General features: G+C 51.3%; 12 protein-coding genes across 12 annotated transcripts; 6 read left to right on the forward strand and 6 right to left on the reverse strand.

The window, feature by feature from the left end:
* Nucleotides 1-154: 154 nt before the first annotated feature.
* YALI1_D14125g (uncharacterized protein) lies at nt 155-2329 on the forward strand (the record flags this gene model as incomplete). The annotated part of the gene is made up of 1 exon (XM_502690.3): nt 155-2329. One exon carries the CDS (start codon nt 155-157, stop codon nt 2327-2329), a length of 2175 nt encoding a protein of 724 aa, XP_502690.3.
* A 327-nt stretch (nt 2330-2656) lies between these two features.
* YALI1_D14156g (uncharacterized protein) lies at nt 2657-3328 on the reverse strand (the record flags this gene model as incomplete). The annotated part of the gene is made up of 1 exon (XM_502691.3): nt 2657-3328. The coding sequence occupies one exon, from the start codon at nt 3326-3328 to the stop codon at nt 2657-2659; it is 672 nt and encodes a 223-aa protein (XP_502691.1).
* A 1678-nt stretch (nt 3329-5006) lies between these two features.
* YALI1_D14180g (uncharacterized protein) lies at nt 5007-5651 on the reverse strand (the record flags this gene model as incomplete). The annotated part of the gene is made up of 1 exon (XM_502692.3): nt 5007-5651. One exon carries the CDS (start codon nt 5649-5651, stop codon nt 5007-5009), a length of 645 nt encoding a protein of 214 aa, XP_502692.1.
* Nucleotides 5652-5864: 213 nt separating this feature from the next.
* Nucleotides 5865-6887, reverse strand: YALI1_D14190g (uncharacterized protein; the record flags this gene model as incomplete). The annotated part of the gene is made up of 2 exons (XM_502693.2): nt 5865-6705; nt 6778-6887. The coding sequence occupies 2 exons, from the start codon at nt 6885-6887 to the stop codon at nt 5865-5867; spliced, it is 951 nt and encodes a 316-aa protein (XP_502693.2).
* Nucleotides 6888-7614: 727 nt separating this feature from the next.
* Nucleotides 7615-9197, forward strand: YALI1_D14199g (uncharacterized protein; the record flags this gene model as incomplete). Its single annotated transcript, XM_066094245.2, has 2 exons — nt 7615-7656; nt 8331-9197. 2 exons carry the CDS (start codon nt 7615-7617, stop codon nt 9195-9197), a joined length of 909 nt encoding a protein of 302 aa, XP_065950317.1.
* Nucleotides 9198-10087: 890 nt separating this feature from the next.
* YALI1_D14224g (uncharacterized protein) lies at nt 10088-11455 on the forward strand (the record flags this gene model as incomplete). The annotated part of the gene is made up of 1 exon (XM_502695.3): nt 10088-11455. The coding sequence occupies one exon, from the start codon at nt 10088-10090 to the stop codon at nt 11453-11455; it is 1368 nt and encodes a 455-aa protein (XP_502695.3).
* A 130-nt stretch (nt 11456-11585) lies between these two features.
* On the reverse strand, nt 11586-13721 carry YALI1_D14260g (uncharacterized protein; the record flags this gene model as incomplete). The annotated part of the gene is made up of 1 exon (XM_502696.4): nt 11586-13721. The coding sequence occupies one exon, from the start codon at nt 13719-13721 to the stop codon at nt 11586-11588; it is 2136 nt and encodes a 711-aa protein (XP_502696.3).
* Nucleotides 13722-15303: 1582 nt separating this feature from the next.
* YALI1_D14276g (uncharacterized protein) lies at nt 15304-15912 on the forward strand (the record flags this gene model as incomplete). Its single annotated transcript, XM_502697.3, has 1 exon — nt 15304-15912. One exon carries the CDS (start codon nt 15304-15306, stop codon nt 15910-15912), a length of 609 nt encoding a protein of 202 aa, XP_502697.1.
* A 464-nt stretch (nt 15913-16376) lies between these two features.
* On the reverse strand, nt 16377-17687 carry YALI1_D14300g (uncharacterized protein; the record flags this gene model as incomplete). Its single annotated transcript, XM_502698.3, has 1 exon — nt 16377-17687. One exon carries the CDS (start codon nt 17685-17687, stop codon nt 16377-16379), a length of 1311 nt encoding a protein of 436 aa, XP_502698.1.
* A 402-nt stretch (nt 17688-18089) lies between these two features.
* On the forward strand, nt 18090-18980 carry YALI1_D14304g (uncharacterized protein; the record flags this gene model as incomplete). Its single annotated transcript, XM_502699.3, has 1 exon — nt 18090-18980. The coding sequence occupies one exon, from the start codon at nt 18090-18092 to the stop codon at nt 18978-18980; it is 891 nt and encodes a 296-aa protein (XP_502699.3).
* Nucleotides 18981-19121: 141 nt separating this feature from the next.
* Nucleotides 19122-20609, reverse strand: YALI1_D14329g (uncharacterized protein; the record flags this gene model as incomplete). The annotated part of the gene is made up of 1 exon (XM_502700.3): nt 19122-20609. One exon carries the CDS (start codon nt 20607-20609, stop codon nt 19122-19124), a length of 1488 nt encoding a protein of 495 aa, XP_502700.1.
* Nucleotides 20610-20961: 352 nt separating this feature from the next.
* On the forward strand, nt 20962-21483 carry YALI1_D14333g (uncharacterized protein; the record flags this gene model as incomplete). The annotated part of the gene is made up of 1 exon (XM_502701.1): nt 20962-21483. The coding sequence occupies one exon, from the start codon at nt 20962-20964 to the stop codon at nt 21481-21483; it is 522 nt and encodes a 173-aa protein (XP_502701.1).
* Nucleotides 21484-21523: the final 40 nt, after the last annotated feature.

Genomic DNA, 21523 nt, shown 5'->3' on the forward strand with positions numbered 1-21523 from the left:
TCCAACGAGGGTAGTTGCCTCGAGTAAATGATAAGTAATTTTGTTTAATGTGTGAAAAAACCCAAACCTAAATAAACCTCTTCAGTGTGCATTGCAGAAAAATATATTTTCGGTGAGCTAAATTATTTCACAGTATCTACATCTTTGAGAAAGAATGCCTCGAGAAGTCAAGAAGAGAGGAAGACGAGCCGCCGCCAAGCGAGCCGAGGAGGAAAAGGAAGACGTTGACCTTAAGGTCTATGAGAACGACGAAGACTACGTCACTTTTGATGCTGACGGAGGAGTGGCTGGAGGTCATGATGATGAAGAGAACGATGGCTACGACAATGAGACCCCCTACAACCCTCTGGATCTCAAGCAGATGCCATTTTTTGGATTCCTCGATGACCAGGAGTCAGAGTACTTTAAAACCGCCGAGTCCACTTTGGCCGTCGATGCTTTTGGGTCACCCGAAGAGAAGCTGGGATTCATCTCTGGTTTGCTGGACGAGGCTCGAGGAAAAGAGCTTAAGCTGGTGACGAACCAGATTTGCTCCAAGCTCATGGAGCGACTGATCTTGCTGGCCAACGACGAGCAGATCCGGGCGTTGTTTGAGGTGTTCTCCGGCTACTTTGTGGACCTCAGCAGACACAAGTACTCTTCCCATTGCGTGGAGACTCTGCTGGTGCGAGGAGCCGCCATTGTGGAGAAGGAGGTGCTAGACCCCAACTTTGATGGCGACAGCGAGGATTCTATGGAGAAGCGGTTCTTGACCCTTGCAAACGACATGAAGGACTACATCCAGGACCTCATTTCCAACCCTTACGCTTCGCACGTGATTCGAGTGCTGTTGCTCATTCTCGGAGGCCAGACTCTGCCCTCTCCCACAAGTTCCGAGGGCAACTCGTCGGTGCTGCGATCGAAAAAGTCGCGAACCGCCCGACGAAATATTGACATTAAGGACTCGGAGGAGAATGACCGAGCATACCAGATTCCCGGAGCCTTCCACGATGCTCTGGAGGCCATTGTCAGCGGCTTCAGCAAACGACTCAAGCCCACTGCTGCTCGAGAGCTAGCTATTGGACAGGTTTCTTCGCCCGTGGTCCAACTGCTGATTGACTCTGAGGCTACCACTTCTGAGCAGCGACCTCTGTTGAACACCATCTTTGCCGACACCGAAGATCGAGACTCCTCTGAGGAGGCGTTTGTTGAGCACCTTCTGTCCGATGCTGTGGGTTCGCACTTTCTCCAGAACGTGCTTCAGAAGGCCCCTGAGGCCTTTGTCGAGCGACTCTACAGACTGTACATGTCTCAGCGAGTGCAGAAGTTGGTGCGACGAGACTACGCCGGATTTGTCATTGAGACCTGCATGCAGCGTCTTCCCGAGGCCGACGTCCACCACATTATTGATACTGCCATGGGAGAAATTCCCTATCTGGTGGAGAACAACAACCTGACCATGGTTCGAATTCTGCTTACCCGAGCTGCTGCTGCCAACTACAAGGCAACCGACGTTGCCAATGCGGTGCTCAAGACATTTGATACAGACTCCACCGACCCCAAGCTCCTACAGAAGGTGCTTCAGCTGGACGAGAAGAACCCCTACAAACCCCATGAGGCTTCTTCTCCCGGTCTGCATAGATGTCTGGTGCTGCAACAACTGGTGGAAGCTTCTCCCGAGGTGCTTGCTACCGCTTTCGTGGGACTCAACTCTGGCGATGTCGATGTCATCAAGATGGCCAAGCACCAGTCGTACTCGCGTCTGCTGGAAAAGTGTCTGCGGCCGTCCATCAACACGATCGAGCGACGAAAGTTCCTCAACAAGATCAACGGCCAGTGCGTCGATCTTGCCCGAGACCCGTTTGCATCACACGTTATGGACCGGCTTTGGAACTTCACCTACAAGATGAACAACTTTAGAGAGAAGATTGCTAACGAGCTGGTGGCCGACGAAGATCTCAAGGAAAACACATATGGAAAGGCGGTCTGGAGAAATTGGTCGCTGGACAAGTTTCTGCGACGAAAGAGTGACTGGTGGGTGACTCTCCATGCCACTGATGACGCTTTAGCCAAGGAGTACGAGGAGCTCGGAATCCCTCTGGACGCCAAGTCTCTGGCCAATCCTGGACAGAAGCGATTTGGCCGAGGTGGAGCCCGAATCATCACTCGAGGAGGAGGAACTTTCCCTCGAGGAGGAGGTCGGGGCCGAGGAGGTTTCCGAGGAGGTCGAGGCGGGGCTCCCCGAGGAGGATTTGGAGGCTCTGATCGAGGAGGATTCAAGCGAGCCAACGGAGGAGATGGAGAAGACGCCTCTGGAGACCGATCTCGAAAGAAGGTCCGAAACGAGTGATTTAGAAAAGCATTATATAGTTAACGGGATATGGCACAGATATCTGATCAGATACGGAGACGCTTGAGTGGCGTACCTATAAGTAGTCCTCTATAGGCCGACATGTAATACAGTATTTAAACATCATCATCTATCATCTGCTTTTTTTTTTTTCACATTGTCCTCAAATGAGGAAACAAAAAACTAAAATAATATACTGTGTACTGTTTCTCTCTCGATTGGTGGTCTCATGGTTGTCATTTTTTCGCTCATTATTAATTCGGCCTCGAAAAAGAAGAATACCGGAAGTCGTAATGGATTTTGTATCAATAGTCATAGCGGGCACATCTACCAGGCGTTGGTGCCTCGTCGCTCCCGCAGACCAAAGAACCGGGCGAGAGTATCAAATCGCTCAATGGCCTCCGCCTCCGACAGTTCAGCAGACTTTCGGGCGTTCTCCATGGCCTCCTCAAGCTCCTCCTTGCCCAGCACCTCTTGGAGCTTGGCAAGTTCGGCTTCGTCCGGAGGCAGCAGCTCGTAGAACCGCATCCACTGTTCCACCTTGGCATTATCGAGCTTCTTGAACTCTCCCAGGGTCTTGGGGAATACCCAGTCGGGGTGGGTTTCGTCGTCGAGCTCCTGGGCGGGGCACATGCCATCAATTCGGGGCAGCGAGGCAATGAGGTCGGCGTCTTTCTGGGCAAAGGAGTTTGCGGTTCGTCGGATCGACTTAGTCTCGAGGTTGTCGAGCTGGTCCTGGAGTTCGGTCACAAGCACCACGAGATCCTCAGAGGTGACGGCCTGGCTGTCTTCGGACGATGAAGCCTTGTCCTTTTGCGACTGGACTGGCTTGCCTTCCACGTCGGTGATTGTGAGGTTGTTGAGGGCGCCCTTCTCCTGGTTCACCTGGATGGAGAGCACCTGTTTGCCGGTCTCAGCGACCAGCCCGGTGACTTTTCGGAGCTGGGCAGAGAGAAAGTCGACCTCCTTCTTCAGGCTTTCGATTGTGGGCTCGGGCATGGCGGAGGTGGTGCAAAAAGGATGTTTTGGGGGTGTTGTTTGTGTAAGGGAGAGTTGTGGAGATGTCGAAACGCAGTGTCTGGGCGGTTACGGTATCGTGCAGTAGCTAGTTGAGATGCGTCAACTAATTCTAAATGAGCACTGCGCCAAGGTTTCCGGGGATGTCGTTTGTTTCACCGAGCAGGACAAGTCGTTGTGGTAGTACGAGTACGTACGTGCTTGTATACGATGAGTCCGCAAGGTTTGGTTAGAATGAACAAAGAAAATACGATGGCGCGATCTTAAACCTGAGTGTTTCCGATCGGAGGTGCTAGAGAGGCTCTTCAAAGCGCGTGTGCTGCGGGTTGCTGGTTGCAGGCCCTATCTGTTTTGAGGTACAGTACGACACACTGTAACGGTTGTCGGGGTGTAAGAGCTCGTAGTCACAGCCGTTCGATTCGGGGTTGAGTCAATAAAGAGAGCCAAGGGCGTTGTAAAAGAAGGCGGAGGGCGGAGGGCGGAAACAAAACAACATAAGGAGCAGCCGGCAAGATTTATATACAAAGCACTTCTGCTCCAGAGGACAGCTTAGTTGACTCGCGCACAGCAGGGTCTCACTCTTTTTCATTTGTCGCTTTAAACTCGACATTTCTTCTCCTATGATACGTGAACGTTGTCCCTATAACACTCAGGACAAAGCTGTGCACTGCTGACTTGACCCGCCATGTATGGACAGCAGCAGAAGGCCATCTCTCGTTCCTGCACGAGAAAGAGACCGGGTGCTCGGACCAACGCGCAATCTCGTCTGTTTGTTGCCTCCTCTGAAACGTTACAAGTACCGTCATCTCTTGAGTCAAGTGTCGTCACCTACAAGTAGTACGGAGTACCGTAGTCGAATACGATATCGTACTGCTGCTTGTTGTACAGTACGTACACACAATTCGGCACAGATCACCGCACTCTGACTGCCGACTTTACCGACATATCATAAAACTATGGACCCACCGATAACTACAGCTGCGGTCTTAACAGCAGCTATTTCACCGATAAATTCCCCGACGTGCATCCGCTGATACACTTGATATAGACATAAGGCTTCGCAGCACCAGTCTTGTTCTTTTTTGACCTTCATTTTTCAGTTCATAGATTGTATGGCGAGCCAAAGCCAAAGTCCTGCTACGACGTTAAATAACTGCCTGTGGTTCTGGACGAATACGGGCCACACGCCGACCAAACAAATCTTATCAGCGTGAGAGAGCAATCTTCTCGCTATAGCCGAGCCGGGCCCTTGCGCAACGCCCAGAGTTTTCTGTGGACGTGCTTGCTTGAGGGGAGCATGCCGTTAATAAATAATAGCTAAAGTGCGGTACCAAGCTGGGAACTATTAGGAGAATACACCATAAAATTTATATACTATACTCTACATACATGCTTGTATATATTGGGGCAAATAACCGTCCAGTTATACCTATCTGATGCTTAGAGGGGGTCTGAGAGGATGCGGAACCACCCAAACGGGCCTTGTATAAATGGCCACTTATGAGAGCAAACAAAAAGCAGTTTGGGGTCTGAGTGGAGGCAAGCCGTCGTCATGAGATCGAAACACCATGAATTACATGGTGGTTGAAAGTTAGTTGGTGAATGGGTTGTCTCGAGGCACACACCGCGTTACGTCTTTCGCTCCAGCCGCACGTTTACCCTAGCTCTCTTCAAGCTCACGTGACGATGGATACGAGGGGGCTCTCTCAGTACTTGTACTTGTAGCTAGACAAAAGTCCGGTTGCTTCGTTTCAACGCCCGGAGAAGACTCCTTGGAGCTTTCAGAAGACAACGAGTCCGCCACCGAAGCAGGAGACACACTGCGAGAGTGGTCGGAAGCGTCTGGAACGTGCCCACTGTTCACTTGCTTCATATACTCTCTGAACTCGAGCTGTTTGGAAGCAAAGTCTTGGAGTCTGTCCTCGTGTTGGGCCTCCAGAGACTTGGAACGGCCCGAGTCCACGGACGAAGACACGCTCTGCATCATGTGGCCGTTCCTCAGCGAGCTAGTCTTGATGATTTTGGCCACATTCAGGTCATGCACTCTGCCCGAGAAAGTATGTTTGACGGGCCTCCGTAGGTGCTTGTTAGCATAGGGCACCTGGACTCGTTGCTTGGGGCGTTTAGATTGTGGATCCAACGGCTTAGCCACCCGCTTCAGAAGCCTGTGTCGAGACTCGGCCTGTTTTGGTAACGAGGTCTTGGGCTGTTCTAATGCAGGAAACCTCGCCACCAGGGACGCGGAGAACTTGGGGGTAAAGGGGGTTGTGTTATGTTTGTGCACTTGTGTTGTGTGTTGCGACATGGTTGAATCTTGTGCGAGAGGAGGGACAGTCGATGTATATATATTTCGGGAGGAGTATGACGAGTCGCCACCAAAAATATCTTGCTGTGGTGGGGCAGGCAATGTGCTTCTGGTGGAACCTTATTAAGTTATCTGGCATATACTATGCAGGTGGCTACATCTGGTGTGACAATGGGACAATGGCAATGAATGTCATATCTTTATTATAACTATCTACAACTTACTGTCATTGTCGTATAGCTCCACGTAAGCGTCCCCCAGATGCTTGGAGAGGTCCGAAGTCAGCATGGCTCGTCCCTTGGCCTCATAAGCCAGTCGGGAGGTCTTTCGAGTAATACTGGAAGCACCATAAGCAGCAATGGTCATGAGCTTATCTTCGGCGAGCTCCTCGCTATGTTCCCAGAGATTGTCCTGGTAGGCCTTCTTCCAGGCCAAAAAGGTGGCCAAAGACCCACTGAGAGTGTCTCCCTGTCCTCCGACTCGCTTGAGACCCCCCTGGATATCTGAAACCAGAGTCTCTGAGCCGTTGGAGATACGGTCAACCTGACCCTTTTGCAGGATGGTCACACCTCCAAAGGCCTGGGACAGCTTAGTGACGTCGCCTTCGCCCTGGGGCTTGAGACCAACACTGTCCTGAAGTCTCTTGAATTCCACGACGTTGGGAGTGAGAACCGCTCGCCTGTAGCCCTTGATGATGTCGGGATTGTTCTGGACCAGGAAGAGGCCGTCGGCGTCGATGACAATATGCAAGTTCTTCTGTTTCGCAGCCTCAATGACTCCCGTGACAGTCTCAATCATCAGCTTGTCTCGACCCATGCCAGGTCCCACAACAATGACATGCACCCGATCCAGAATGCTGGTGGCTCTGGGAAGAAGATCCTTAGCCGTGACTCCCGGCGCCGCTGACGTAGACTCTTGCAGATATGGGTGAACCATGACGTCTGGAGAGTATGCCTTGATTGATGTGGAGGCGTCCTTAGCACAGACGATATGGCCCATATCTGCTCCCACAATCATGCTAGCAAGACACGAAAAGAATGGAGCACCCGTGTAGCTGTATTAGTAGTTGGTCTTAGGATCAACCTTTTGGTATCAACTCATGATGCCACTCACTCACAATACTCACTCTTCACATCCTCCAAACACAGCAACTCTGCCAGCCTGGCCCTTGTGAAAGGATTCCTTGAGCGGCGGAATGATTGCTCGGACGAGTTTGATGTTTTCCTTCAGTCCCATGTTGAAATATCCAATGACGGTCGTTTGTCAATTGCCTCGGTTGTATGTGTGATGAGTGTAAGAAAGGTGGTGGTGCGTACGTACGATTCCAATTCCACCCACTAATAAATATGCAGTGTGTGCATCTGCTGCCTCGATATTCTCAATTTGCCTGCCGTATCTGAGCTTGCCAGGCGATGGGGCCTAACCTTACGGAGCGTCGGAGATCCATCAGAGTGCAGCGTTTGGGCTGTTTTGCTGTAATCAGATGGATTCAATGTGCCCACGCCACCACCGACAACATTGCAGCGGTCGGCGAAGAAGGGCCCACACAAAAGAGTCTTGTTTAGACCATGTTACGTCACTTGTCGATGTCTCCAGCAGACATGATACAGGATCCGTTCACACACTGATTCAAGCCCAATTGAGACTTGATTTACTAACAAGGCACATCTCGAGCAACTCGCTCAACCGCTTTGCTTATACCTGTACTTGTACCTGTTTGTACCAACTGACTAATATTCTCTCAGCACACTCACTCCTCTCTCACCCCCACACCTTCCACAAGCCCGCTACGACTCGTGCATACAGCCAATAGCAACCCATATGCAGAAGCCAAAAAAAACTGGAAGAGAGGCCGAAGTGCCTACCAGTAGAAACCCTATGGACGCGCCCAACGCAAACCTAGAAGATATATAAGTAGACGCTTCGGAATTGCGCGCACTAGTCTTACTCACGCACAAGCACAATGTTTTCCATTCGAGCCTTCCGATCTGCTATTGTGTCCAAGGTGAGTAGTCTTGAAGGTGCAACTGAAGGGATGAGAAGGCGAGGTCCGGGTCACGGCAAGGAGCGCGAGAGCTGGGTCAATTGAGCGCTGGGTCAATTGAGAGACGAGAGCAGCTGTGGTGGGTGTGTCTGGCCGTGACAGCAGTCCTGTGTTGTTGGGTAGCAGGTTTGGCTGCAACTCACTGTCACTGTACCAGTGGTGTTAGGTGACTTGTCTGTGTAGCTGACTGTCAATTGAGCAGCGACACGGCAGAGCAGCGATATGACGGAGCAGTGACTCTACTGACCCGATAGTATTGTCCACGGTAACCAGATCTTATAGGTGCATGCTAATACTGCACGCTAGCAGTGGGTAATGCTTGTGGTTGGTGGAAACAGAGAAAACCGGATGTGAGGGATATGACGGTGACGATCTCGTGAGACATTGACTCAATTGACTCAGACTCAGACTCAGACTCTCCACGCCGCAAGTCCGGCCCACACGTTATTACCACTCTGCGATCGAGCCCGCAACTCTGCTCTGTTGCTCTGACCACCGCAAGAACCGTCTCTCTCTGGACTCGCACACTTGCCACACCCAATTGCGCAATAACCTCGCCCAACCTAATAGCTTATCCCAAACCCAAGACGGGTGCAAACAGCCACTTGCGCTTGTCCACACACAACCTAACACAGCCCTGGGCCCCCATTGCTGCCACCTCTGTAGTTGCCGCCGCCGCCTCTTCCTACTACTTCTCCAACATGGCCATCTCCAACGACGCTAAGACCGCCACCCTCAAGGGCGACGACCAGTGGGTTGATCTCAAGCTCAAGTCCTCCAAGGACCTGTCCCACAACACCAAGGCCCTCATCTTCGAGCTCCCTACCCCCGACTCCACCCTCGGTCTTACCACCGCTTCCGCTCTCCTCACCAAGTACGTGACCCCTAAGGGCTCCAACGTTGTCCGACCTTACACCCCTGTTTCCGACCCTGACTCCAAGGGCGAGTTTGAGCTCGTCGTCAAGTCCTACCCCGAGGGTAAGATGTCCAAGCACATCCACGAGCTCAAGGAGGGTGACACTCTGTCCTTCAAGGGTCCCATCATCAAGTATCAGTGGCAGCCCAACCTCCACAAGGAGATCACCCTGATTGGTGCCGGAACCGGCATCACCCCTCTGTACCAGCTCATCTCTGCCATCAACAAGAACCCCGAGGATAAGACCAAGGTGAACCTCTTTTACGGTAACGCCACTGAGGGTGACATTCTCCTCAAGGACGAGATTGACGCCATCGCCAAGGCCAAGCCCCAGCAGTTCAACGTCCACTACTTCCTCGACAAGCCTTCCGACAACTGGAAGGGTGAGAACGGATTTATCTCCGAGGAGTTCATCAAGGGCAACTCCCCCGCTGCCGACTCCGACAACGTCAAGGTCTTTGTCTGCGGTCCTCCTCCTTTCTACAAGGCCATCTCCGGCGCCAAGGTCTCTCCTACCGACCAGGGCGAGGTTGACGGTGCTCTCAAGAACCTCGGTTTCAACAAGGACCAGGTCTTCAAGTTCTAAACTAATTGCTAGTTAAACAATGTATCCGTGAACAATACGTTATGATGAGTGATGTAAACATATATTGTAGCTAATTCTATAGCCAATTGAGCCTTCAATCCGAACACTTGCAAACCAATTGCCTCTTTTACAACTCCTGGATTCTTACACGGACCCGTGTCTGACTATACATGTGCACCAACTTTAATGTTATGACTTAACTGAGAGGATGCTCAGGTGCCATCGAGACACTACAGATACTACAAGTGGTTCATACTGTAGCTACAGCAACAAACAATGGCGCATGTCCTGAAGCGGCTAAGATACAATTGTAATTCATAGATCTCTCCCATGAACATACTTCGTCTCCACAGCTTCCGAATTCCGTTATATTCTGCTTTCCATTAGCCGCCAAGTCGACATAAATCAATTTGTCAGCCTGAACTCTACCTTAGTGTGGAGAATATGAGGTCAAGAGCCGTGTCCTAGCGAACCAGTTGTGTTGTAGTTACGTTGTAGCTGTAGTCAGTGTCTGTAGTCAGTGTTTGTAGGTACGTAGCCAGCTGTACAACTGCTACAATGCCGCTTTTACAGCTGAATATGATACAACGCCAGTACCACTCCTTTATGGCACCTTATGGACTGCTCTGCTCTTACTATCACTCACTCTGAGTCCATGTCTTTTGTGTTATACCACTGTCTCATAATGGCAGGAGCTGTAATAGCATGTATGTGGAAAAGGGATTCACAAAACTGCTGATTGGACTTTGGCTCGAACGGGCGACGCTTTGGAGTTCCACTACGACTCCGTCCTTTCTCGGTATCTCCCCCACACTGCATGCATTAGAGTTCAGAATTTATCACGACATGAAAAAGGTACGGACAGATAGCTACTGTAGACATACACCACCATGAACGTCTTCTTTGAAGGATGTTGCCACGGAGCTCTCGACAAGATTTACCAGAGGGTAAAGGGATACCATATGCCCGTGGATCTGGTGATGATTGGAGGTGACTTTCAGGCCGTCCGAAACGAACGGGATCTGCTCTCGATGAACGTACCGGCCAAATACAGAGAGATGCACGACTTCCACAAGTACTACTCGGGTGAATCAACGGCTCCGTACCTCACCATCATCATTGGAGGCAACCATGAGTCGTCAGGGTACATGCAGGAGCTGTACTACGGAGGATGGCTGGCACCTAATATCTACTACCTAGGAGCTGCTGGAGTGGTCAACTATAAGGGTCTTCGGATTGGGGGAATCTCAGGTATCTACAACCAGCGCAGCTACAAAACTGGTCATCACGAACGACTTCCCTACGACAACTCTACCATTAGAAGTGTATATCACGTCAGGGCCCATGATGTGATGAAAGCTTCTCTTATTGATAACGGTATTGATATCTTCATGTCTCACGACTGGCCCGCGGGCATTGAGCACTTTGGAAACACAAAGAAGCTGCTCGATCAGAAGAAGCATTTCAGAATCGACGTGAAAAACGGCACTCTGGGGTCTCCTCCTGCAATGGAGCTCCTCAAGCGGCTGAAGCCTGCCCAATGGCTCAGTGCACATCTTCATTGCAAGTTTGTCGCCACTGTCGACCACGAGAAGCTGGAGGCGGCGAATGGAGCCACCAAACAGAGATCTTCTCCTGAAATCAAGAACCCAGACGAAATAGTTCTTGATGAGTTGGAAGACACGAACCACGAGACAGGTGAAATCGACATTTCTGAAGACATCGACAGTGGAGAGACTGGAGAGATTGATATTTCCGAGGACGTCAAAGGTGAAACCGACATTGATGCAAACACCACACATGATGAAGCCACTCCCGTGATAGCAAAGAAACCTCTGGCCAAAAAGACTGACTTTCTAGCACTGGATAAATGTCTTCCTAAACGCCAATTCATCGAAAGACTCGACATTGACCATGAGCCTACCTCAGATGGGCTTCAATACGACCCCGAATGGCTGTCTATTGTGAGATGCACAAACCACCTTTTTACCAGATCACACGCCCTTCACCAAGCACATCCTCGAACTTTGGATGAACTGCAAGCTCTCAGAAAGATGGTCAAAGACGACTATGCGTGGGTCAAGGAGAACATTGTCGACAAAGGCAAGTTAGACATCCCCAACAACTTTGTCCAGACAGCTCCAGTGTATACAGGAGCTGATATTCACAATGTGTCTCAGCAGAAACAACTACCAAAATACAAAAACCCTCAAACCGAGCAGTTTCTGAGAATGCTCGACGTCCCTAATAAGCTGTAACATACTAGAGTATGAACAGATACTAAATCATTTGCATCTATCGGATAACTCGTCACTACAGGATAATTCCATTAACGTACTTTTCATTTCATATACATGCTTAGTAGACAGACAGACAACCCTACTACACTTAGTAGACTCGCTTGGCGGGAGGGACGGTAGGACACTCAGACTCATCGAGGGTGTGCATCTGGACGGCTCGGTAGCCGAGCTTGATCTCGTCACCGGGCTTATCCTGCCAGGAGAGGGTATGCTTCATCCAGTTGACATCGTCTCGGTCGGGGTAATCCTCTCGGGCATGGGCACCTCGAGACTCCTTTCGGGCGACGGCAGAGTAGGCGGTCTGCATGGCGCAGGTGAGCAGGTTCTGCAGCTCGAGGGTCTCGGTAAGATCAGTGTTCCAGATCATGGATCGGTCGGTGACACCAACCTGGTCAATGAGTCGGTCAACAGCAGTGATACCTCGGACACCATCCTCAAGAGACTCCTGGGTTCGGAAAACGGAGACATCCATCTGCATGGTTCGCTGCATCTTGTCTCGAATGGTAGCGGTGGACAGAGGACCGTCGGCGTTTCGCATCTTGTCAAGGTTAGCAATGGACTCGTAACCAATGTCAGCAGAGACAGGGGGAAGAGGAGCACCGGGGGTAAGAGTCTCGGTGATTCGGTGGGCAACGGCTCGGCCGAAGACAACCAGATCGAGCAGGGAGTTGGCTCCAAGTCGGTTGGCACCGTGGACGGAGACACAGGCGGCCTCACCACAGGCGAACAGACCCTCGACAACCTTGTCCTGACCGTTCTCATCCTGAGTAAGGACCTCACCGGTGTATCGCGTGGGGATACCACCCATGTTGTAGTGAACGGTGGGGAGAACGGGGATGGGCTCCTTGGTAACGTCAACACCAGCGAAAATGGCGGCGGTCTCGGAAATACCGGGGAGTCGCTCGTGGAGCACGGAGGCGGGCAGATGCGACAGCTGGAGGAAGATGTGGTCGCCGTGCTGGCCAACACCTCGGCCCTCTCGGATCTCCAGGGTCATGGATCGAGACACGACATCTCGGGAGGCCAGATCCTTGGCGGTGGGAGCGTATCGCTCCATGAATCGCTCACCGTTCTTGTTGAGCAGGTATCCTCCCTCACCTCGGGATCCCTCAGTAATCAGACAGCCGGAGCCATAGATACCGGTAGGGTGGAACTGGACAAACTCCAGATCCTGGAGGGGAAGGCCGGCTCGGGTGACCATGGCCATACCGTCACCAGTACAGGTGTGGGCAGAGGTACAGGAGAAGTAGGCTCGTCCGTAACCACCGGTGGCCAGAACGGTCTTGTGGGCTCGGAATCGATGCAGGGTTCCGTCCTCCTGGTTGTAGGCAACGACACCGACACAGGCGCCGTCCTCCATGAGCAGGTCCATGGCGAAGTACTCAATAAAGAAGTGAGTGTTGTGTCGGAGAGACTGTCCGTAAAGAGAGTGCAGCATGGCGTGGCCGGTTCGGTCGGCAACGGCACAGGTTCGGTAGGCCTGGCCTCCCTTACCGTAGTCCTTGGACTGACCACCGAAGGCTCGCTGGTAGATTCGGCCCTCGTCGTTTCGAGAGAAGGGAACACCGTAGTGTTCCAGCTCGATAATGGACTTGGGGGCCTCCTTGGTCATGTAGTGGATGGCGTCCTGGTCTCCGAGCCAATCGGAACCCTTGACGGTGTCATACATGTGCCACTTCCAGTTATCGGGGTGCATGTTTCCGAGAGCGGCGTTGATACCTCCCTGCGCAGCGACGGTGTGGGATCGGGTGGGGAACAGCTTGGAGATACAAGCGGTGTTGAAGCCAGCCTCGGCCAGACCGAAGGCGGCTCGGAGACCGGCTCCACCGGCTCCAACAACAACACAATCGTACTCGTGGTCGACGACGGCGTACTTGGACGCCACGTGGGAGGGGGCCTCCTGGGCCTTGACGGGGCCGTTGGCGAAGACCTTGGCCACCACCGGGGAGGTGGAGAAGTGACGAGACTTGAGAACGGCTCGGGGGTTTTTGATAGCTCTAAGCATTTCTGTGTTAGTTGTGTTGTGGGGTTTTCTGCAGGCGTTGTGGGGTGGAGAGGTGTTTTGCGTATTCCGGTAGGTAGAGAATAGTTGTCTGGATGATTTACTGCAGAGTGGTCCGCAGTGACTGTATATAGTGGTTGTGGTATCAGAGGGTGTGTTGTGGGGATAGACTGTGAGAGCATCGGCGGTTGACAGACTGAAATTTTCAAGACAGTCTGACATTCAGAGTATCCCAGCAACTGGGTGAAAGAAGCAACACCGGTCAGGTTCGCGTGTACCTTTAAGCATTGGTTCTTGTTTCACTGAACTCGTGTCTGTACCACTTGCTCTCATTCACACCTCACATATCCACATGTCACACTGAATGTGTTGTCTAACATACCACGAGAGAACCACCAAACCATGGCACCGACAGAAGAGTGGACCATAAGAATGATGCTGCGAAGCATAGGCTCCGTTGTCATCGTCACGCCAACGCACTTGTGATAACCTCTCTCCTTCACGCTTGCCAACATGCTCGCCACGCGTACAGCCAAACAAGCTGCTGGGTGTCCCACTTCTCCTTTTGCCGAACGAAAAACCTGTTGCACTGAGAGATACCGGGCAAGACCGTCCACATCGTGGGTACGAATGGCTGCCGTCAATGTGCCTCGAAGCGCCCCGTCCTCCGCCGCGCAATTTGCTACTCACCGACTCAGATCGACTTGTATGGTCTAACCAAAAAGAGAGAGAGAAATAATCTGCGTGCGGCCAGTTGAAAGCCCACCGAGCTTAGGTAATGCGGGCCATTGGCCAATGACATGCGACCTAATACTCACCAAACAAAGTTTGGACACGTCCGGGATGAACCGGATCAAGATTCGCGGTGTTTAATTGGCGGGTTCGGCAAGACGAAGACGTGGAGAATCCGAATTAATTTATTCACATACTTTATGGGATACTTTTCCAACTCGCCAGGTGTCACAATCTTGACGGTAGCCCCACGAAACCTCTGGGGTATGACCACACCCATTCGCACCATGTCCTATTGGGCTAGGCTTAACCCCCGTAAGGTTTTCCGGAGAATTATTGTGGGGAATGACGGAGACACTTTTTAGCAGCAACCCCTAAGGAAAGGAAGTGCAATACGAGTGCCAACGCGGCGGTTGTGAGGGTTGCGGGCGTTCCTCCAGCTTACGTAATTGCTTCTTCTGCCCGTCTCACAGTACCGGTACGATCCCCGTTACAATCACAGGCTTAGAACACCTAAAATACGACTGCTGGGTGACCATGCCTCTTCAACGACTTGGGGGCGATCCTACTGTCGGGCTGTGGTTGACGTTTTTTTGTTGGTCGGTCGACATATCGGCCCGGGTTAGGGTAGTGTATAAATGGCACTAGAGCTGCTCGTATCCTCCGCCTCGTCGACGGGTGTCATGGCCAATTGCGTTGGGTTTAATTACCTTGGGAGTGGCCTGGGTTTTTTTTTTTTTTTTTTTTTTTTTTTTTTTTCTTGTGTGTTTTGTCAGTACAGTATGTGTGAATATTCGAAATTAAGGTGCTAAGGTGTCCGAATGGAGAAGAGCGGTTATCTCCGTATTTCTAGGAGGTTATTCCGCTTTGGGAATTTGTACGTTTGTCCTTATTAGGGGTGACTATCGTGGGCACTGCTGGTACCGACTCTTACTAAGCGACATTGGGAGTTGTGTAGAAAAAGTGAAGATGTGGTTAGGGATATGCAGTGCGATGCAGACCTTAAAAAATATCCAGCTACACCGTGCAACTATCATCAAGATTGTCTCTGAGTTGGGTCTCATCCATCGCAATGTTCATTCTCACGCGCTTCACAGATCTCATTCGACTCGATCCCACCAGCTTCAAAAAGCCGCTCAACGACGCTATTGTGGACGAGATTAACAACTGCTACGCTAACAAAATCATCGACGGAGTGGGTCTGTGCATCTGTGTCTATGACCTGATCACTGTCGGCGAAGGCCAGGTCATGTCCGGCGACGGTGCTGCATTTGTGAAAATCACCTTCAGAATGGTGGTTTTCCGGCCGTTTGTGGGAGAGGTACTAGAGGGCTGGATCTCCAGCTGTACCGCGGAAGGAATCAAGGTGAAGATGGAGTTCTTCGACGACATTTTTATCCCCGCACACCTGCTGTTTGAAAACTCGCAGTTTGTCGCCCGAGAACAGGCCTGGATGTGGTGTCCTGACGAGGAGCAGGAGCTGTTTTTGGATACCAACGAAAAGATCCGGTTCCGAATCGAACAAGAAAAGTTCCAGGACCTGCCTCCACTCAAGCAGGGCTACGCTGGAAGTGCTGCTCCTAACGACGAGCAGGACCCCGAGAAGCCAGGTGTTCCTCCTTACTCTCTGATTGCCAGTTGCCAGGGAGAAGGCATGGGTCTGGTGTCTTGGTGGGAGTAATCAACAGAACCATGTTCCTTCAGGTACATCTTGGTTGACGGTTGGAGGAGGATATATATATGCATTATTAGGTGTTCCGGACAGCACTCTGTATTCCGGGCACACTCTTGTGCTCCTTGGAGTATGGACACAAGGCAAACAAAAACAAACAAGCAAACGCAAAGAAAAGGACTGATTATGAAATAGGACTGCTAAGAAGCAGTGGGGTTTTATATAGATAGACAAAGTCACAAATCGCATTTTTATACAACATCAGGAATTACGTATCATCGACCTCTATCAATGTACTTGCGGCCAGTTACCTCGAGTGACGAGATGGTCAACCGCTCAAAAACGATTGAGGATAAGCATTACATACAAGTCTACGTTGTCTGTTACAGCACAAAGCGCGTCTCTCTACTCATTGGTACAAGTGCTTGTACCATTATCATAACATCATCTATTATTACCTCTATCTTCACAGACTAGTTGTACTGCATGTACTGAGAAGTACTGCTAAACTTGAGGTTACCCTTAATGACCTTCTCGACGGCAGCCAGGAAGTCCTTCTCAGTGGCGACCTTTCGGCGGGCTCGAATGGCAAACATGCCGGCCTCAGTGCACACGGATCGCAGCTCAGCACCAGTGGAGTTGGGACACAGACGCGAAATGAGCTCCCATCGGATATCTCTGTCGACAGACATGCTCTTTGAGTGGATTCGGAAAATGTTAGCTCGGCCCTCGAGATCTGGCAGTGAGAACTCGACCTTTCGGTCAATTCGTCCGGGACGCAGGAGTGCGGGATCTAGAGTGTTGGGTCTATTGGTGGCAAACATGACCTTGATATTTCCTCGAGGATCGAAACCGTCGAGCTGAGTGATGAGCTCTAGCATGGTTCTCTGCACCTCATTGTCTCCTCCGGCTCCGTCATCGAATCGGGCTCCTCCAATGGCGTCGACCTCGTCGAAGAAAATGATGCAAGCCTTCTTGGTTCGAGCCATCTCGAACAGCTCTCGGACCATCCGGGCACCCTCACCAACGTACTTCTGCACTAGCTCGGAGCCAATGACACGGATAAAAGTGGCGTCTGTTCGGTTAGCCACGGCTCGTGCGCACAGAGTCTTACCGGTTCCGGGGGGTCCGTATAGAAGAATACCCTTGGGAGGGTCGATTCCGAGGTTGACGAATCGTTCGGGAGACAGCAGAGGCAGCTCGACAACCTCTCGCAGCTTCTCCAGCTGCTCCTTAGAGCCTCCCACGTCCGAGTAGGTGACATCGGGCTTCTCCTCGACCGTCATCATGGTGACGGAAGGGTCGATTCGGGGTGGCAGAGGCAGCTGAATCTGGTACTTGGACCGGTCGACTCCCACTCGCATCCCCTCCTCGATATCTGTGGGCGACACTCGCTCGCCCAGCGACACGACAAACTTGGCGATCTGCTTGACGTTGATGACGTACTTGCTCTTTCCGGGGTCTTCAGCAGTCTCGATAATCTTGGTGCATCGAGCCACCTGGAGAGGATTCTCCTCGCTCATTCGCTGCTTGTCCATTTGTGTGTCCCACAGGTGGTGCGGGGCCAGACCTGTGTCGGACTCCTTGATGCCGACCTTCTCCTGGATTCGTGCTTGCATGTCCTTGATGTCCTTCTCGATGTTCTTGAGGGCAGTACCATAGGGAGCAGTTCCGTACGTCTTGAGTACCTGGATGTCGCCCTCGGACAGAGGAATGATCTTCTCCTGCGCGGCATCCTCGTCGATGGGGGCCTTGTACTTTTCCCAATCAGATTTTGGTGGCATTGTATGTGGTGGTTTGTGGTGGTGGTGTCGTGTGGTGTTTGATGTGTGGGACTTTTGGCTTTGATGGAGGTTAGGTGGAAGGTGGCAATGTGCAGATGCGCGGTTGCACTTAGTAATCAGGTGGCAACAGAATGGAAGGAGGGATGATAAATGGTCACTTGGATAGAAATAACAATCTGACGATTCCCAGAGGAAATGGCTATTTAAAAGTTCCCCACGTGGCCATGCTCTCGTTCCACGCAGTTCTACTGCCTTCCACCTGGTCCAAGTAACTACCAACTGTACTCCTAACAAAAATACTTAGAATATGCCTATCAATAACCTCATCGCTATCAACCTGCATATGGAGAAAATAAAATCAATTGTAGCCAACAATACACAACACTTAGACAACACCCATGAATGTCGCAAGCGACCAATAAATACTACCCGCCAGATTACGACGGCAAGTCGTCCGCCAACCAGCTTGCGGGAGCGAATCCGCGCAAACCAACTGTCAGATTCGAGCTTCCTCTGTCTGCCAAATGCCATGGATGTGACAAGACCATAGCTCAAGGAGTACGGTTCAACGCGGTCAAAACACGCCACGGCAGCTATCTGTCGTCTCCCATCTGGCGCTTTGATATCAAACATGCTGAGTGTGGACATCCCATTGTCATTGAGACGGATCCGAAGAACGCTACCTACGTGACCGTAGAAGGAGCTACCTTCACACAGTCGGTTGTGAAGAGAGAGGAAGAAACTCCAAGCAACCCTTTTGAGGCGGTCGAGCGTGAAGTCGTCAAACAAAGGGCTGCAAAGGCCGAGGAGGAGCTCAAACAACGTCATATTAAGTCCGAAGACAGCAGAGAGACAATCGCTGAATGGACCTTCAAATCGTCGGTGCTTTCGGCTGATGACGCGGCCAAAGAGACACAGAAAATGTATGATGAACATCTGGACAAAGCCAGATACCACCAGGACCTGTCATATAAGATGAGGAACAGGTTCAGAGGTCAAAAACGCGCATTGGAAGCCCAAGACCAAAGAGACAACCTTCTCAAGGACAAAATGGGACTTCTGCGGGATCTACCTCTTGCTAAGGAAGCGCAAGTGATGGTTCCTCACCTGGAAAGGGGTTTAGTGGCGGAGCAAGAACTCAGGTTGAAGTCTCTATCCCACGGTGGACTGTTTGATTCTACCAAGCAGAAAGGATCACTTGCACAACAAACTAGAGAGCTCTCCAGAACGCTACAGTCTAAGCCACGGCCGAAATTGAAACTCAGAGGGATCAAGAAACCGGCCAAACAATAATGCCAGTATATACTGTACTTTTACTACTATTTATTCTTATTACACTACTTAATACGCCCTGTATACTCTTCATTTTCATTTGGCACCTGCCTCTATTATTAAAGTACATCTACTTAAAACCCCATGCTAAAACCACTGATACTAACCAAAGATTCGGAGACCGTCGTCGGGAATAACCAACTCCTGCTCCTCCTTTTCTTCCTTTTCTTCCTTCTCCTTCTCCTCTCCATCATCGTCCTCGTTGAAGTTGACTCGCTGCCCCAGAAGACCGGCAAACAGCTCGTCGATCTGATCGTCCTCCCAGGTGAAAACCGGCCGGGGAGCAGCAAAGTTCTGCACCTTGTCCTGCACATGGTATCGCAGCTTTCTACCCTTGGATGCTCTTGTGTCCACGTTCTTCTTGGTCTTGGCCTTTGTGGCAGTCCAGGTCTTGACGCCACTGCTTTGAGAGCCGGAATCCACCATTCGTCGGTCAATCAGATCCTTGAGTAAGTTTCGGTAAAAGTCTGAGTCATCAAAGATGTAGTAGTTTTCGCCCTCGGCGTCCTGAATGGCGCCCATCTGTTCCTCGCCAAGAATGACAACGTTGGATCGATTCATTCGAGTTCGCTTGACAAGTCGGTCCATGTCCGCCAGAGTAGCAGCGACCTGGTTGGCAGAAGACTGGTTCAGAGCCTTGAACTTGGAGGAGTTGAGAGCGGAGGCCGCAGATGAGGCCTGCACCTTCTGAGACCACTTGCTCAGCACAGAAGTCTCGTATGCCTTGAATTCTGTATCCAGCTTGTCCATGTTATCCAGAGTGGCATCAAAAGTTCGCTTGGTCGATAGCTTGACGGAGTCGGCAGCAAACACATTGTCCTGCACAGCCATGTTGTGTCGCATCTTGGCTATTTGGGAGATGAAGTCCGACAACTTTGCCTTTGTGTCTTGAAGAGTGTTGGTGATGTCTTCACCGAGCTCCTCGGCCTTAGTATCGCTGATAGGAAGAGCGTTGGCAGACTGGACTGCCTTTTGGAATGTGATTCGCGCGTCCAGAAGTGTCTCGTATAGATCGGTCTGTTTGTGAATGGCGAATCCCTTTTGTGCGTCGGAAACAATAGCCTCCTTGGCCTGCTGCTTGGACGCCTTCTTTTCCTCCCTCAGCAGCTCCTTGAGGGTGGCTCTAGCCGAGCTGTCATTCTCGTTCTCAGACAGCTCTTCGTCAGACTCGTCCTCATCCTGCTCATCCTCCATGTCTTCATCTCCGTCTTCGTCCTGGTCCTCTTCATCAACCTCAACTTCGTCGTCAATGAAACCATTGCCTTCTCCCTCCTCATCGTCCTCCTCATCGTCCTCGTCGTCCTCATCAATGAAACCGTCAGCGCCATCGCCGTCCTCGTCCTCGTCGTCATAAAGAGCCTTCCTGCTCACCTTGCCGGCCTTGTACTTGGGGTTTAGAGCAGGAGCATCATCTCGCAGCTTGCTCTTGCCGACCTTGACATAGTGCTCTGTCGCTAGATCACTGTCGTAATCCACGTCTCCACCGCTCTCGGAACCATCGTCACGGTCCTCAAAGTTCTCGATATCCACATCCTTGGGCTTGGGGTTAGCCAGTTGAGAAATCTGCTCGGCCAGAGATAATTTCGCCATGTTTGTGTACTGTTTCAAGTCGAGCCTGCACTCTGTCAAACTGTAGTCAAAAAAAATTCCAGACCTGCCAAAATTTCGCTATCTTGCATATGCAGGGTAACCCATGACGAGCTGGACAGTAGGCAGAGACTAGCCCAGGAATGAAAGAGATAAATGAGACGGCGGCCACAGTGGTGATATCATAAGATGTTGATTGGTCATACTGTTGCTCTGGAACACAGAAAAATCTCTCCATTCACCACTCCTCATAACCTGATCCCAGCATCCCTCATGCCTGTCTCATGCACCTTTCTTCCAAGTTATCCAAGCTCCCTCCATACACACCTGCCTTCCTCTCAAGAACCACATAGACATGGCCAAGCTGCCGACTAACTGGAAGCAAAAGTACCTGAAATCACAGGCCGAGGCGCGCACAAAAAAGGTGTCGGCGATATCGCCCATGGAGGTGCGAAACGGAACGAAAAAGTCGCTGCAAAAGGCCCTGGCAGAAGCCGCCGACGAAGACGAGGAGGACGACGAAATCTCGACTCAGGTGGCAAACGAGGTCGAACAGCGACTCTTTGACCTCTACGGAATCTCGCCGGAATACAAGTCGGCCGTCCGAACCCGCCTGGTGAGTTTAAAGAGTAAGAACTCCACAATAGCCGTGGAACTATTGTGTGGAGCAATTGAGCCTCAGGCGTTTGCTGAATACACAGTTGAGCAACTGAAATCGGACCAGCGCAAAAAGGAAGAACAGGCCCTGAAAGATGAGAACCTCAGACAGGCAACCATGGAGAAACCAACCAAGGAAGATATCAACATGTACAAAGACGGACGAGACCGAGAAAAGTGGGGAGTGTCTAGATCGGCTGCTGCCATCGATGATGATTAGAGAGAGAGAGAGAGAGACACACACACACACACACAAGATG

Source organism: Yarrowia lipolytica, chromosome 1D, assembly GCF_001761485.1.
Source record: "Yarrowia lipolytica chromosome 1D, complete sequence".
Classification (NCBI taxonomy): Eukaryota; Fungi; Ascomycota; class Dipodascomycetes; order Dipodascales; genus Yarrowia; species Yarrowia lipolytica.